Below are 13,330 nucleotides of genomic sequence, written 5' to 3'. Positions count from 1 at the left end.
ATCGCTTGGCCAGGCAGGGCCTCCCAGACCGGAAGTCAGGATGCGGGGCCGGAAGCTGAGCGAGGGGCGGCGCGGGCCTGTGTGGGCGGGTGGCTGTTGTTGGGGCCGTCGAGGTGGCTGCGACTCTGCGCCCCCCGGCTCCGGATGGAGGCGGGGCCGCATCCCCGGCCGGGGCACTGCTGCAAGCCTGGCGGCCGGCTGGACATGAACCACGGCTTCGTGCACCATATCCGACGGAACCAGATCGCTCGGTACCGCCCCGCCCTGCGCTGTCGCCGCCACTCCTGGCCTGGCCTGGCCTGGCCCGACAGTCCCTGACTCCCGCTCGGCTCCCCGCAGGGACGACTATGACAAGAAGGTGAAGCAGGCGGCCAAGGAGAAGGTGAGGAGGCGGCACACGCCCGCGCCGACGCGGCCCCGCAAGCCAGACCTGCAGGTGTACCTGCCGCGACACCGAGGTGAGGCCGCCCGCCCCGCCTGTCTCCAGCCCGCGCGCTCTTCCTGCAACGCACTCCCCTTCTCTGTAGGGAAAAACCACTTCTTACTCCTAAGGTTCAGTTCACCTCGTCTCTTCCCGGAACCTCCACCTCAACGCTCCCAAATCTCCGCTGAATGATTCTCCCCAAAAACTGGGAAGACTCACAGGACCCCAGTTAAGCATCGCTGTCACAGAGAGTATCCGGGAGCCAACAAGACGTTTATCTGCCGGTTTGCCCCGCCGTGCTGTATTTTAGTAAGGTGCTCCGCTACCTAGCAAAGAGAAAGTCTGGCACAGCGATGAGCGACCAGCACATAATTGTGGAATGAACCCAGTAAATGGCCTTTCCCCAGCTTCCCTGCTACCTAGAGATCACACTGGTTAACATATGACACTCAATTTTTATTAAGCATTATTACTTCTTTTTTAAAGTTTTTATTTTATTTTTGAGACTAGGTCTCTGTCGCCCAGGCTGGAGTGCAATGGTGCGATCTCGGCTCACTGCAGCCTTAGCCTCCCGAGTACCTGGGACCCCAGGCGTGTGCCACCACACCCAGGTAATTTTGGTATTTTTTGTAGAGAAGGGGTTTCCCTCACGTTGCCCAGGCTGATCTCGAACTCCTGAGCTCAGATGACCTGCCTGCATCGGCCTCCCAAAGTGGTGGGATTATAGGTGTGTGCCACCACACCCTACCTTTGTTAGGCATTATTTAAAGTGCTTTTAGATCTTACGTATATTAATTCATTGAGTCTGTTGTTTTTTTGTTTTTTTTTTGAGACGGAGTCTCGCTCTGTCGCCCAGGCTGGAGTGCGGTGGCATGATCTCCACTCACTGCAAGCTCTGCCTCCCGGGTTCACGCCATTCTCTTGCCTTAGCCTCCCGTGTAGCTGGGACTACAGGTGCCCGCCACCGTGCCCGGCTAATTTTTGTATTTTTAGTAGAGACAGGGTTTCACCGTGTCAGGATGGTCTCGATCTCCTGACCTCGTGATCTGCCAGTCTCGGCCTCCCAAAGTGCTGGGATTACAGGCGTGAGCCACCGCGCCCAGCCAATTCATTGAGTCTTTGTACAACCTCATAAAAACACTTATATCTGTTTCACAGTCAGGAAATAGGCACAGAGAGGTTAAACAACTTGCCCAAGATCTCAGCTAGTAAATGGCAAAGCCTAGATTTGAATCCAGGCAGAGCTCTATCCACCCTTCTGCTTTCCAGTACTTTTTGCTAGACAAATATGCATTGTGTACCTACTGTGTGATAGGACTGTGCTGGCCTCAGGGCAGGGATGCAAAGGTAAATAAGTTCTTGACTGGCAGCACACTAAACACTTAAATTGGGCCAGGCACGGTGGTTCATGCCTGTAATCCTAGCAGTTTGGGAGGCCGAGGTGGGCGGATCCCTTGAGGCCAGGAGTTTGAAATTAGCCTGGACAACATGGTGAAACCCCATCTCTACTAAAAATACAAAAATTGGCCAGGCATGGTGGCAGGCAGCTGTAATCCCAGCTACTCGGGAGGCTGAGGAAGGAGAATCGCTTGAACCTAGGAAGCAGAGGTTGCAGTGAGCCACAATTTAGCCACTGTACTCCAGCCTGGGCGACAGGGCAAGACTCATCTCAAAAAAAAAACCCACTTACACTAGACCCATAAGAAGATTGGGGCAGCTGGGCGCAGTGGCGCATGCCTGTAATCCCAGCACTTTGGGAGGCCAAGGTGGGCGGATCACCTGAGGTCAAGAGTTCGAGACCAGCCTGGCCAACATGGTGAAACCCCATCTCTACTAAAAATACAAAAATTAGCTGGACGTGGCAGCACTTGCCTGTAACCCTAGCCACTCGGGAGGCTGAGTCAAGAGAAGCGCTTGAACCCCGGAGCGGAGACTGCAGTGGGCCGAGATCGCACCACTGCACTCTAGCCTGGGTGACAGAGTGAGACTTCATCTCAAAAAAAGAAGACTGGGCCTTTCTTAACCGTATATTTTCCTGCAGCATCTCTATGGGCAGGGCCTTCAGCAGCATCCCCCTCTTCTTTCTTACTGTGGTTCATCCTTCCAGATGTCTCTGCCCACCCACGCAACCCAGACTATGAGGAGTCCGGTGAAAGCAGCAGTAGTGGAGGCTCTGAGCTGGAGCCTTCTGGCCATCAGCTCTTCTGCTTAGAATACGAGGCAGACAGTGGAGAGGTCACATCAGTTATCGTGTATCAGGTACGCCTGGTGGAAACAGCTGCAGCCTGAAGGTCCTGGGCTGTGGTAGTAATCACTGTCAGACCCTGAGCGCTGTTTTCCTCAGGACCCCCATTGGGAAGTGTCTGCTCCATATGTGAGCCTAGGCCTGGCGGGCAGTGCTTTTGAACACAACTCACTCCCATCTCACAGTGATTCTCAGTAGGGCAACACGGAGGGCTCTTGGCCTCCAGTGGAGAATCACTATTACAGGGGACACCTGGGAAATGACAGGTGCTGGCAAAAAGCCTTGAGCTAAACGGAGTTCTGTGAGAGTGTTTAGGGACAGGGCAGGTCACCTTTCTGGAAGAAGCCAGGCCCTGAGCCTCCTGACTCTTCCTCCATGTAGGGCGATGACCCAGGAAAGGTGAGTGAGGAGGTGTCGGCACACACGCCTCTGGATCCACCCATGCGAGAAGCCCTCAAGTTGCGTATCCAGGAGGAGATTGCAAAGCGCCAGAGCCGACACTGACCATGTTGAAGGCGTTCTCTCCAGGCTGGATTCACTGCACTCGGAAGAATTCTGCCCAGGAAATTTAGTGTGGGGGTACCAGGACCAGTTTGTCTGATCTTGAGACCCCCAGAGCTGCTGCATCCATAGGGTGTTGCAGGACTACACCTGGCCTGTCTTGCAGTCATTTTTTCTTAGATGTTGACCCATTTACCCAGCCTGATATTCTGGAATTTTTTTTTTGAGAATTTTGTGTGGCTAATGTGGTGTTCTAGAACCAGAGACTCCAGGGAGAACCAGAATTTATGAAGCCTTGTGCTAACATGGTGCTTTCTCACCGAGGTCATATGCCTGGCTGCTGCTGTTCCACTCAGCTCCATGAACCATGTTTGTTATTTTATGGTTCTTCTGTGCTTTTGCTCATTTCCACCCAAGTATTCATAGACCTTTTTTCAGCCCTTTTTCTTTGTTCCTTTCCCTCATCTTTTTGCCTCAGGTAGAATCCATCAGTTCTGCTCCCCCTCCAGCGTGACTGTGTACCTCCAGCTGCTCAGGACTTTGGAGGTGGGGAGGTCTAGGGATCTATCCTTCTGAAAAACTCTGCAAGTAATTCTGATACCAATAAAGTGGGAGACCTCCATTTTTGAGGCCTATTTGCAAGCATGTCTCCCTCCCTTTCCATGGCTTTTTCGTTTCTCGCATGTTCCACTGCTTTGCACTGTCTAGATAGCAAACCCAGGAAGATGTTGGTGCTAAACTGCAAAGATTTCTTACAGCAAAACCTGCCTTGGCCAGGGCTACAGAATTCCAACTTTCAGCTTCATTCCTAGCTGCGAACAGACTGTCCTCTGTTCAGACTAAAAGGGAATTATCAAAACAAGTGGGAACTCACTCTCAAGTTGTGACTTAACAGTTCTGAACATACCTACAAAGGGAAAGTCAATATTAGCAATAATTGCCTGATTGACAACACGCTAGAGGGAATGAAATGAGACCTTCTTTCCTACCTCCCAGGAGTATATAACTCAGATCCTTAGTATAAAGATCCCCAGGAATACCACTGCTCTCACCCGGTGAACATTTTTTCTAATGCAGGGTTAGGCTTACGTCTGAATTCCACAAGACATCCTCCCTCTCCAGTACGGAAGTTCCAAGGCACTTGTTTTCCAGCATATCAGCCTAACCTCAGTGCCTTGAAATGTGGCTTTAAGCCTTTGAGAACTGAGATTTCCTGAAACCATAGCCCCTTGCCCCAGGGGTTTCTCCACATCCGGGTGTTAAGACACCTGATGGCACTGTTGGTTTGTTCCCTATACCCCAGAAAATCTATCCTGCAAGGTAGCTACTTCAATCATGTCATTAAAATGTGGCAAGTCACAGCTCGCAATGCCAAAGGAATGCTGGGGCAGTAAGTCAGGTGGATAAGTGAGAAGGGCCTGGTAGTGAAAGCAGCCAGGGACCAGAATGCTCCAGACCTACAGAACTGGTCAAGGTTAAGTGCCTTAAACTTGCCAATCCTGGGCTCAGTTCTCCTTTTAAAGCAGAAAGGCTTTTTCCTCTACTTAGGCAACTGGGCTAGAAGTGCCTTTTGACTTCTAATGTTAACTACCCTCCAAAGTCTCCTGGGTCAAGGAGGCTCTCCCAAACTCCACCCTGTTCTTCCTGGTCAGAGAACCAGTCAGTCATTCTAGTCTTCCAGTCCTTAAACTGATCTGATGACTTAGAACATAGGATTTCACTGGAAGTCTTTGGCTTTTTAGTCTGGAAATACTTTTGAGGTCTGTCTTCTCAGCTGGATCACCTGTTTCCTGGTTTTATTACACAATTCAGAAGGCTAGAAGAGGAGTTTGGGGAGTTGGCACCTGAAAATTTAGACCCCATTCTTGTTAAGTAAAGGAGGGAGGCCTTTACTTAAAAGGTAAAGGTAGGGAGGCCGAGGTGGGCGGATCATGAAATCAGGAGATCCAGACCATCCTGGCTAACACAGAGAAACCCCGTCTCTACTAAAAGTACAAAAAATTAGCCAGGCATGGTGACATGTGCCTATAGTCCATCCCAGCTACTCGGGAGGCCAAGGCAAGAGAATCGCCTGAACCTGGAAGGCGGAGGTTGCAGTGAGCCGAGATCACACCACTGCACTTCAGCCTGGGCAGCAAAGCGAGACTCCGTCTCAAAAAAAAAAAAAAAAAAAAGGAAGAGGTAAAAGGCAAGGCAGCATTTAATAAATACTTATTGTATCCTTTTAAGTGTTTGTTGTGGTAATCCTCACAAAGACCCCTCTCACGTAGGGGACTGATGGAAATTCCTTGCTATTAAAATTTTTTTCTTGAGGAATTTTGCTTATCAAGTGCATATACACTATTAATATTTTCCACCCAAGAGAGCACTGTAAGCTTATTTATGCAGTGTGACTGTATTAAGCACTAAGCTTCCTTCAGAGCTGGCCTATCGGAGATGCTACTGTCCTTTCTCCAGGTGTGTCTGAGATGCCTGCCCAAGGATGGCCCTTAGCCAGTTAACAGCCTTATAGCCCATCCTCATTGCTTACTGCCACCCCTCAGCTGGAGTCCAAGGCAGTACTATCCAGCTTATTCACCAGACCTGCCTCCAGATATCTACTTCTTTCAAAAATTAGTGTTTCCCATGAAGGAACAAGTTCCAGCACATTTCCCACAGATGTCCCAAAGAACAGTGTCCGATGAGACTAAGTGGAACTTCCCAGCAGGCTGCTTTAGAATCCGCTCATTTGACTAGATACAGTGTAATTGGCTGTCTTTAAAAAAAAAAAAAAAAAAAAAAAAAACACAATCTGATAGGCGTATCTCATGCCCATTCAATATGGAATGTTCTTCACTCACTGAATTTAAGCCTGTATTTTAGGTTTTGTGGTTCTTGGGCCACAATGTGTGATGTCACTGATAGAAGGAAGCTGGGTTTGCAAGGGTTTTGGGCTGTGCAAGAGTAAACACTAGAGCTTGAGTTGTATCCAGCTGGCAAGCACAGAAGTCTTTGAAGAATGTAATGTAAGACGGGAAAAGAATGTAAAGCTTTTTGTACCAAATGAGAGTTGGAGCCCAGCCAACAAATGCTTTTCCCTGTGTAAAAGTCTCTCTGGAAGGGACAGTCCATCTCCATGATGCACTCTGAGGGACACTGTCAACTAGAGATTGGCCCCATCCAGGTGAGAGGAACCCCTTTGGGATGGGGAGTATCTAATCTGCTGTGCATTTGACAGGATCTCTGAATGGCTAGGTAATGGATCCCCAGCAGGCTCACAAATTTAAATGAAGCCTTTGTGTGCACAAAGAGGAATAAGTACAGATTACTTTCCTACCACTAGATTTTTGGGGAGAGTCACCATGGAATGTTGACAATTAAAATATTTTAAGCTCCCTTGCTGAATTCCTGTCCTATCCATGAGGAATCAGATGGTCATACAGCCATAGGCACCCACCCGCAATTTCCCTAGGAGTTGGAGTATGCTAGAATTGAAGACCTTCTGAGTAAAGGGCTTCTCTGCCTTCTCAGAGCCAGGAGAATTTGCACTGGTTGTGTTAAATGTATAAAAAGCTATATGTTCACCAGTTTACTCATTTCCAATGTGTAGATGAATAAAATGTAGTGCAAATTATTTGAAAATCCCAGAAGGAAGGTACTTTTCAAATGCAGTATTTTTTTCAACAAATAAACTTACTATTTTTACAGCACTGTTTTTGCCAAGAGTTGTGAAATCACTTGTGTACACGGGGAAGTGGAGGTTAAATACCTGCCCTAAAGTCATTCCACCACCAAGTCAGCACTGGAAATCTCATCTCTTGCTTTGCCACACTATTTTAAGAGCTGTCCCTGTTGGAACATAACAACTAGACAGACTCATGTAGCATTAGAGTTGGAAGGCCTTTTTAAAGACATCTGGTCCTACTTCGTACATGATACACAATTCCCCCTACCAACTACCTATGAAGAGCCCTTCTGTCATACGGAGCTCTATCCTGGGATAATTCTATTTTAGGAACTATTAGATTGTCATATTAAGCCAAAAGCTGCCTCATGTCCCGGATCTGGAGTACTATACCTTGCCCCCACATCATGTTAGAACTTGAATAGTCCTCTCAGGCCTTCATCTTGATTGGATAGGGACTCAAACCCCAGCTCAAGAAGATACAGTGTTAAGAACTGCAAAGCTTCCAATTAGGGTTCACAGCCCCATTGGGCAGATAAGGTGCCTAGTCAATGGGAATGCAGTTGGGCAGGAAGATGGTTCCTGTCAATTAGCAAGGAAGCACACCTTGGTCCTGAGGCACAAAGCATAGCCAGCGGCAGGTGGCCTGGATTTTATCCCCCACTGGTTCATTCAGCCAGGTGTGCTTGTACAGTGATCACTACACAGCCATGCTTCTTAGCCCTGTTTTAACTACTTGTCCTGATGTGATTAAGGAAAGGGCTCTCCTGCTGGGCAGGGTTGTTCACATCTGTAATCCCAGCACTTTGAGAGGCCAAGCGAGCAGATCACCTGAGGTCAGGAGTTCGAGACCAGCCTGGCCAACATGGTGAAACCCCGTCTCTACTAAAAATACAAAACTATTAGCCAGGCATGGTGGCAGGCACCTGTAATCCCAGCTACTCTGGAGGCTGAGGCACAGGAATCACTTGAACCCAGGAGGCAGAGGTAGCAGTGAGCCGAGATTGCACCATTGCATTCCAGCCTGGGCAACAAGTGAAACTCCGTCTCAAAAGAAAAAGGGCTCTCCAACAGGTTTTCTGCTTTCATTTCTTCTTTCCACTGGGTCCAAGAAGGTTTATCCCTCTTCAAGTCATTGTGCGGTTTATTCTGCTCTACCTTTCTAAAGCACAGGGTCCTGTTGTTGCACATAGCTTTTGCCTCATCAGTGTTGCCAAACTTCAGCTCCCCACACCTGGCAGCCTGGGCCCGTGCATCATTCAGGTGATTATCTGCCCAAGTGTCATCTCACAAGGGCTCCAACAGATACTGGGACCGCCTTCGAGACAGAATGCCAGGCACAATTCTGATATGTGAAAGTATTTCCACCCTTGCAATAATTTAAGAAACATCCAAGAATGCACTCATAGCCTGTAAGTTTTTGGTGAAGCTGGTCAGTAATTTTTCCCACACTATCCTGTTTCCTTTTCCCAGAATCCTCCGGGTCTCTCACCTTCCCCTCTTTGCTTACCAACACTGGCCATGTTAATCCTTACCTACTCTACACTGACACCTACATGTGTGGATGTCCTCTGGTCTCTGCCGCCTTATTTCAAATACGTGTTGATCAGTCGGGAAACACGTCTTGGGCACTATTTCTGGCCAGTACGCTGTGTACTTGCACGCAGGAAAGCAAAAAGTATCTAATGAAAGCAGCCCTCCTCCGGAGTTTGCTGAGCCACAGGAACCATAAGCCAAATCCCAGGCGCTTGGATTTCTTAAGAAACAGCCAAGGCTTTGTGTCTGCTTCTCTGGACCCGCCGCAGCCCTGGCCAGAGGCAGGCATGGGGCGCCGAGTTGAGAAAGCTTCCTAGAGGACTCACCGTTGGCCGGTGCAGGCTGCAAAATATGCGCAGCGGCGGAGAGACGCTCCTCCAGCCATGTGCACGGCGACAATCCCAGGTAGAGCTGGAATGCAGGCTGCCCCGAGGTCCCCAACTGCTGGCGCTTCCCCCGCAGGAACCGGTTAAACCAAACCTCTAGGCATCTCGGTTTTAGAGCGGTCTTAACGCCACAGCCCTCCGCGCCCAGATCCTCCGAAGTTGGGACACCGCCCACGTTTCCCCCGTGACATGGGCGCGGGGGCTCGGGAGTTGTAGTCTTGGGCAGGGCGCGGGCGCCGAGGCCGGGGCTGCGCGGACTCCACGTCCCGGCGGGCGGCGCGGCGAGGCCTGGGGCCGCCAGGGGCGGGGCCGCTCGGCCCTTTAAACCTTTCAGGGCTGCTCCGAGGGCCGCAGCTAGAGTCGGCGCCACGAGGGGGCCGAGCAGGGTGCGGCAGCGGCGGGGCGTTCCGGGGAGGTGCGTAGTGGGCTCCTTGCCTTCCTCCGGGCTTCCAGGAATCACCTGGGGAGTCTCGCGTCCCGGGTCCGGGGGAGTAGCTGGCCGCAGGCTCCGGCCCCAGTCGGGGTCCCCGCGCCCAGGCGAGCGGGGGCCGGGCCGGGCTTTCGCGTGAACCTGCCCCTCGCCCAGGGCGCCGATGGTCAGGTGGTTGCCTGCGCGCCGCTGACTCGCCACCGCTCCACTGGGCCAGCACCCAGCCTCTCCTTGGCGTGGCCTCTTCGGTTGTCCAGCCCGTCTCCCAGCCCTGGTCCCTCAGAAGGAGGGTAACTCCCTTCCAGATGTTACGGTCCGCCTGCGTCTCTCAGCACGCCGGTGGCATTTGGGTTGACCGCGGAGGCCCCCAATGCCAGAGGGTGTCCACGTTCTGCCTTGGGCTCAGCCCAAACTTTGGACGCGCAGAGACCCAACGGGAGCCCTGGATAAGGTGTTGACCCCCTTCCCCTCCCCCTTCCCGGCCAGTTACCCACTCCTGGACTTTGCTCTCTCTCCACCAGGCCAGGGCAGCTGATGGTTGTGGCAGAAACATCTCAAGGTAGCTGGTCCGCCCCCACTTACCCATCTACCTCTTGTCCTCCCCCCCACACCACCACCACCCTGGCTCCCCTCCCTCATGACCGCCTGGATCCTCCTGCCTGTCAGCCTGTCAGCGTTCTCCATCACTGGCATATGGACTGTGTGAGTAAAGTGCGGTGCGGGGGCAACAGGAGCTTGATGATGCACACAAAGTCCCTTGTCCTATTGTAGGCTCCAGGGTGGTACCCAGGGTCACTCTGGCTGTCTCAAAAGCCTGGCCTGGTGCCTGGGCACACAGCCCCTTGGGACAAGCTGGCAAAACTGCTGTCCAGCAGGGTGGCCCTGACAAATATACTTCTAGCCAGGGCAATCTCCAGGGGGCCTCTAGCTGGGGGACATGCTGCAGGTGCTGGTATGGCATCAAGCCTCAGGGACCCCAACTTGAGTCCCCAGGAACAATAATGAGGCTGAATGAGACCAGAAATCAAGGTTGAAGAGAAGGGTCGTGGGGTGGGTTGATGGGAAGCTCAGGAAGGCTGGCCAGGGTGACAGTTCTGTTCCCACAGGTATGCCATGGCTGTGATGAACCACCATGTATGTCCCGTGGAGAACTGGTATGAAGGACTCTGCAGACAGCCTCGCTCTAAAGTTTCCTTCATCTCTGTCCCCTCTTGGGCCCGAGGGTGCCACGAGCCAGACTGCAACCCAGAGCCTCACTGCTCTTCTCTGAAATTGGTCCCCAGGCATGACTTCATGCCTACGCACTTCCCACCATCCCTTTGCCCCTTTGGTTACTGCTTCAGGCCAGCACTGGGGAGTGTGATCTTCTGTCCCTGTGGGGGAGGTCTGGGAGAGAGTCCTCTTTGAGGCCTGAGGCTATAGGCCAAGGGACTGGGGGCAGTCCCTTCCCCCAGTCTACTCCCTGTCCTGCCTGCCAGGTCCTACAACGAGTCCTGCCCTCCTGACCCTGCTGAGCAAGGGGGTCCCAAGACCTGCTGCACCCTGGACAATGTCCCCCTCATCAGGTAAGGCCTAGATACTGGGCAGGGGGAGATCCGAGGTCCTCCCAGACAGACCCTCAAGCAAAGAGCTGTCCTTGGGTCTCAGGAATAATAAGTATCCTAAGAGCCACTTCATAACAACACTACTTGCCAGTTACTATGGGGCAGGCACTCTGCTGAGCGCTTTATATGCATTGTCTCTTTTCATCTTCCCAGGAGTGAGGTAGCTATTGTTTTCACCATTTTATAGGTGAGAAAACAGGCTCAGTCTTACTCATCCAGGTTACACAGCTAATAAGTGGAGGCACCTGGATTTCAGCTCGAGCCCTCAGATTGCCCAGCCCGTGTTCTGGCTCAAGGATAGCCAAACCAGCTGCAGGGCTCAGCAAAGAGTGTCAGGGTTGCCTGAACACTCCTGGGCACTCCCTTCTCTCTCACACACGAGCTCTGCTTTGGGGGCCCAGCCTGGAACCAGTTGTTCATGAGGGACCCTGGCTTTTCACATAAATCAGTGGCCTGCCTGCTAAGGAGCAGGTGCAGGTAAACCAGGGGAGAGCCAGTGAGCCAGAATGGGGGCCCCCTGGGCCTCCTGCCGCCCTCTTACTCTGTCCTTCCCCCTCCTCGCAGCAAGTGCGGCTCCTATCCCCCAGAAAGCTGCCTCTTCAGCCTCATTGGCAACATGGGTGCTTTCATGGGTGAGTTGTACCCTTAGCCCTGACCCTGCCTGCCCAGCCCAGTGCCCCCAACACAGAAAGGCCCAGGAAGCCCTTCCTCTGTGCAGCCCTCCCCACCAAAGGCTGAGGCAATAGAAGCAACGTCTCTCCCCTTCCTTGAAGGCCAAAAGCTGACTCCCACACAGCCACCCTGCTGGCTGGAGCCTAAGGAAACCTAGTTCCCCACCCACCTGTCCATTCTGAGGGGCAGGAGCACCACAGGGTCTGGAGGAAGCTGACAGGCTCACTGGGCAGGGCCAAGGCTGGAGGAAGGCCTCAACTGTGCTCTCCTCCCCCAGTGGCCCTGATCTGCCTCCTGCGCTACGGGCAGCTCCTGGAGCAGAGTAGGCACTCTTGGGTTAACACCACAGCGCTCATCTCAGGCTGCACCAACGCTGCGGGCCTCTTGGTGGTTGGCAACTTTCAGGTGCTTCCCCTTCTTCCCCGCAAACCTTGAACTTTACCTAACAAGATGTGGCTGCCTGTAGGGTGGCACCTCAAGGTTGGGACTGGAAGGAGGGAATGAGAAAGGAGGGGGAGGAAGGAAGAGGGAGAGAGGAGATTCACTGGAGGGGTGGAGGGTCGGGGCCAATGGCCACATCACCAACTGGCCCTTCTCTGGGCCCAGGTGGATCATGCCAGGTCTCTGCACTACGTTGGAGCTGGTGTGGCCTTCCCTGCGGGGCTACTCTTTGTCTGCCTGCACTGTGCTCTCTCCTACCAAGGGGCCACCGCCCCACTGGACCTGGCTGTGGCCTATCTGCGAAGCGTGCTGGCTGTCATCGCCTTTATCACCCTGGTCCTCAGTATCCTTTCAGGACGGGGCAGCCGGGAACTCATCCTCTAGCTCAACCTTTCTCCCTCCCAAGAGGATGGGGGATGGCGGCCTAACACTGCCATGTGGGGGAGAGGCCTAACACCTCTCCCTTTGGAGAGGTGAGGCCTGAGACTGCAGAAGGGGTGTTGCCAGGTTTCCATATGTCCTACTGAACATTTCCTTAGCCCCATTTCAGGTGGAGTCTTCTTTGTCCATGAGAGTTCTCAGCTGCAACATGGGGCAGCCCTGTGTGAGTGGGTGTGTGTCATCGATATCCTCATTTTCTATGGCACCTTCAGCTATGAGTTTGGGGCAGTCTCCTCAGACACACTGGTGGCTGCATTGCAGCCTACCCCTGGCCGGGCCTGCAAGTCCTCCGGGAGCAGCAGCACCTCCACCCACCTCAACTGTGCCCCCGAGAGCATCGCTATGATCTAAGGTCTGGGGAGGGTGGCTGGCCCGGCCTCGGCAGCACCCCACCCCATATCTTCTTTGCATTTATTTTGTACCAAAAACAATTTTGAGAAAGTATTCTGTTGGGATCCGGGCTTCCTCACTTCTGGAGAAGTGGCCATCCCATGTCCACCTGTGCCATAGAGGAGTGGGCCCTGCCAGCTGCCATAGCTGCATGACCTGCTTCCCCACCCCACAGTGTTGTTTTGTTTTTAAAGGTCACCTGTCCTCACTCACCCAGCCAGCCCTTCAGGTGCCTTCTACTCCCAGTGCCAAAGCCAGACCACTGGGGTTTCCTGCTGCAGGAATTGGGGGCTGGGAACAGCAGAGGGGATAGAAGTCTGGTGGAGGTGGAGTGGGCACGCCTTAGCCTACGGAAAGGCCCATTTCTGGGCCCACTGAGCTGCACTGGGATTCTTCACTCTGCCCCTCACTTCCGTTAGGGCAAATAACACAGCAGAACCACGTGGGTATTTTAGTACTTTTTTTTTTATATTAAAAGGATTCTAATTTGCATGTTTGTAGTCTGTTCTGGAGAGTCGGGGGGCCTGATCCGGGATGGCTTTCCATAAGCCAAGGAGGGCAAGCCCTTGCCCCCAGGAGAGTGCTGAATGCACTCT

At 52.6% G+C, this 13,330-nt stretch overlaps 3 protein-coding genes across 6 annotated transcripts in view; 2 read left to right on the top strand and 1 right to left on the bottom strand.

The window, feature by feature from the left end:
• The window catches only part of USP39 (ubiquitin specific peptidase 39), a 56,856-nt gene extending 47,999 nt beyond the window's left edge, over nucleotides 1-8,857 (bottom strand). The window contains exon 1 of the mRNA XM_073023136.1: nucleotides 8,697-8,857. Within this exon, the coding sequence (XP_072879237.1) occupies nucleotides 8,697-8,755 (59 nt within the window). The 5' untranslated portion in view covers nucleotides 8,756-8,857. The remainder of the gene's footprint in view (nucleotides 1-8,696) is intronic.
• On the top strand, nucleotides 41-6,859 carry C14H2orf68 (chromosome 14 C2orf68 homolog). Of its 2 annotated transcripts, XM_073023137.1 has the most exons (5): nucleotides 41-251; nucleotides 340-458; nucleotides 935-1,035; nucleotides 2,532-2,683; nucleotides 3,051-6,859. In XM_073023137.1, exons 1-4 carry the CDS (start codon nucleotides 145-147, stop codon nucleotides 2,634-2,636), a joined length of 432 nt encoding a protein of 143 aa, XP_072879238.1. In that variant the 5' UTR covers nucleotides 41-144; the 3' UTR covers nucleotides 2,637-2,683; nucleotides 3,051-6,859. The 2 variants fall into 2 exon arrangements, with proteins under 2 accessions (XP_072879238.1, XP_007968199.1); XM_007970008.3 differs by lacking the exon at nucleotides 935-1,035 and having other exon boundaries at nucleotides 44-251.
• A 201-nt stretch (nucleotides 8,858-9,058) lies between the features above and the next one.
• On the top strand, nucleotides 9,059-13,226 carry TMEM150A (transmembrane protein 150A). 3 transcript variants are annotated; one of them, XM_007970014.3, is made up of 8 exons: nucleotides 9,059-9,171; nucleotides 9,708-9,888; nucleotides 10,293-10,340; nucleotides 10,665-10,751; nucleotides 11,355-11,422; nucleotides 11,740-11,867; nucleotides 12,069-12,246; nucleotides 12,454-13,226. In XM_007970014.3, the coding sequence occupies exons 2-8, from the start codon at nucleotides 9,824-9,826 to the stop codon at nucleotides 12,693-12,695; spliced, it is 816 nt and encodes a 271-aa protein (XP_007968205.1). In that variant the 5' UTR covers nucleotides 9,059-9,171; nucleotides 9,708-9,823; the 3' UTR covers nucleotides 12,696-13,226. The 3 variants fall into 3 exon arrangements, with proteins under 3 accessions (XP_007968205.1, XP_007968207.1, XP_007968206.1); XM_007970015.3 differs by lacking the exon at nucleotides 9,059-9,171 and adding an exon at nucleotides 9,257-9,476; XM_007970016.3 differs by lacking the exon at nucleotides 11,355-11,422.
• Nucleotides 13,227-13,330: the final 104 nt, after the last annotated feature.

This window comes from Chlorocebus sabaeus, chromosome 14 (assembly GCF_047675955.1).
Source record: "Chlorocebus sabaeus isolate Y175 chromosome 14, mChlSab1.0.hap1, whole genome shotgun sequence".
Classification (NCBI taxonomy): Eukaryota; Metazoa; Chordata; class Mammalia; order Primates; family Cercopithecidae; genus Chlorocebus; species Chlorocebus sabaeus.
The sequence above is the reverse complement of the archived record's forward strand: the minus strand, read 5'-3'. Positions and strand labels throughout refer to the sequence as shown.

Bases quoted from the DNA above. Each gene is read 5' to 3' on its own strand.
- C14H2orf68 (XM_007970008.3), top strand. From the start codon at position 145: ATGGAGGCGGGGCCGCATCCCCGGCCGGGGCACTGCTGCAAGCCTGGC. The intron at 252-339 runs GTACCGCCCCGC...GGCTCCCCGCAG, and splicing joins CGACGGAACCAGATCGCTCG to GGACGACTATGACAAGAAGG. The intron at 2,684-3,050 runs GTACGCCTGGTG...TCCTCCATGTAG, and splicing joins CATCAGTTATCGTGTATCAG to GGCGATGACCCAGGAAAGGT.
- TMEM150A (XM_007970014.3), top strand. From the start codon at position 9,824: ATGACCGCCTGGATCCTCCTGCCTGTCAGCCTGTCAGCGTTCTCCATC. The intron at 10,341-10,664 runs GTATGAAGGACT...CCTGCCTGCCAG, and splicing joins GTATGTCCCGTGGAGAACTG to GTCCTACAACGAGTCCTGCC. The intron at 12,247-12,453 runs GTATCCTTTCAG...GCCCCATTTCAG, and splicing joins CTTTATCACCCTGGTCCTCA to GTGGAGTCTTCTTTGTCCAT.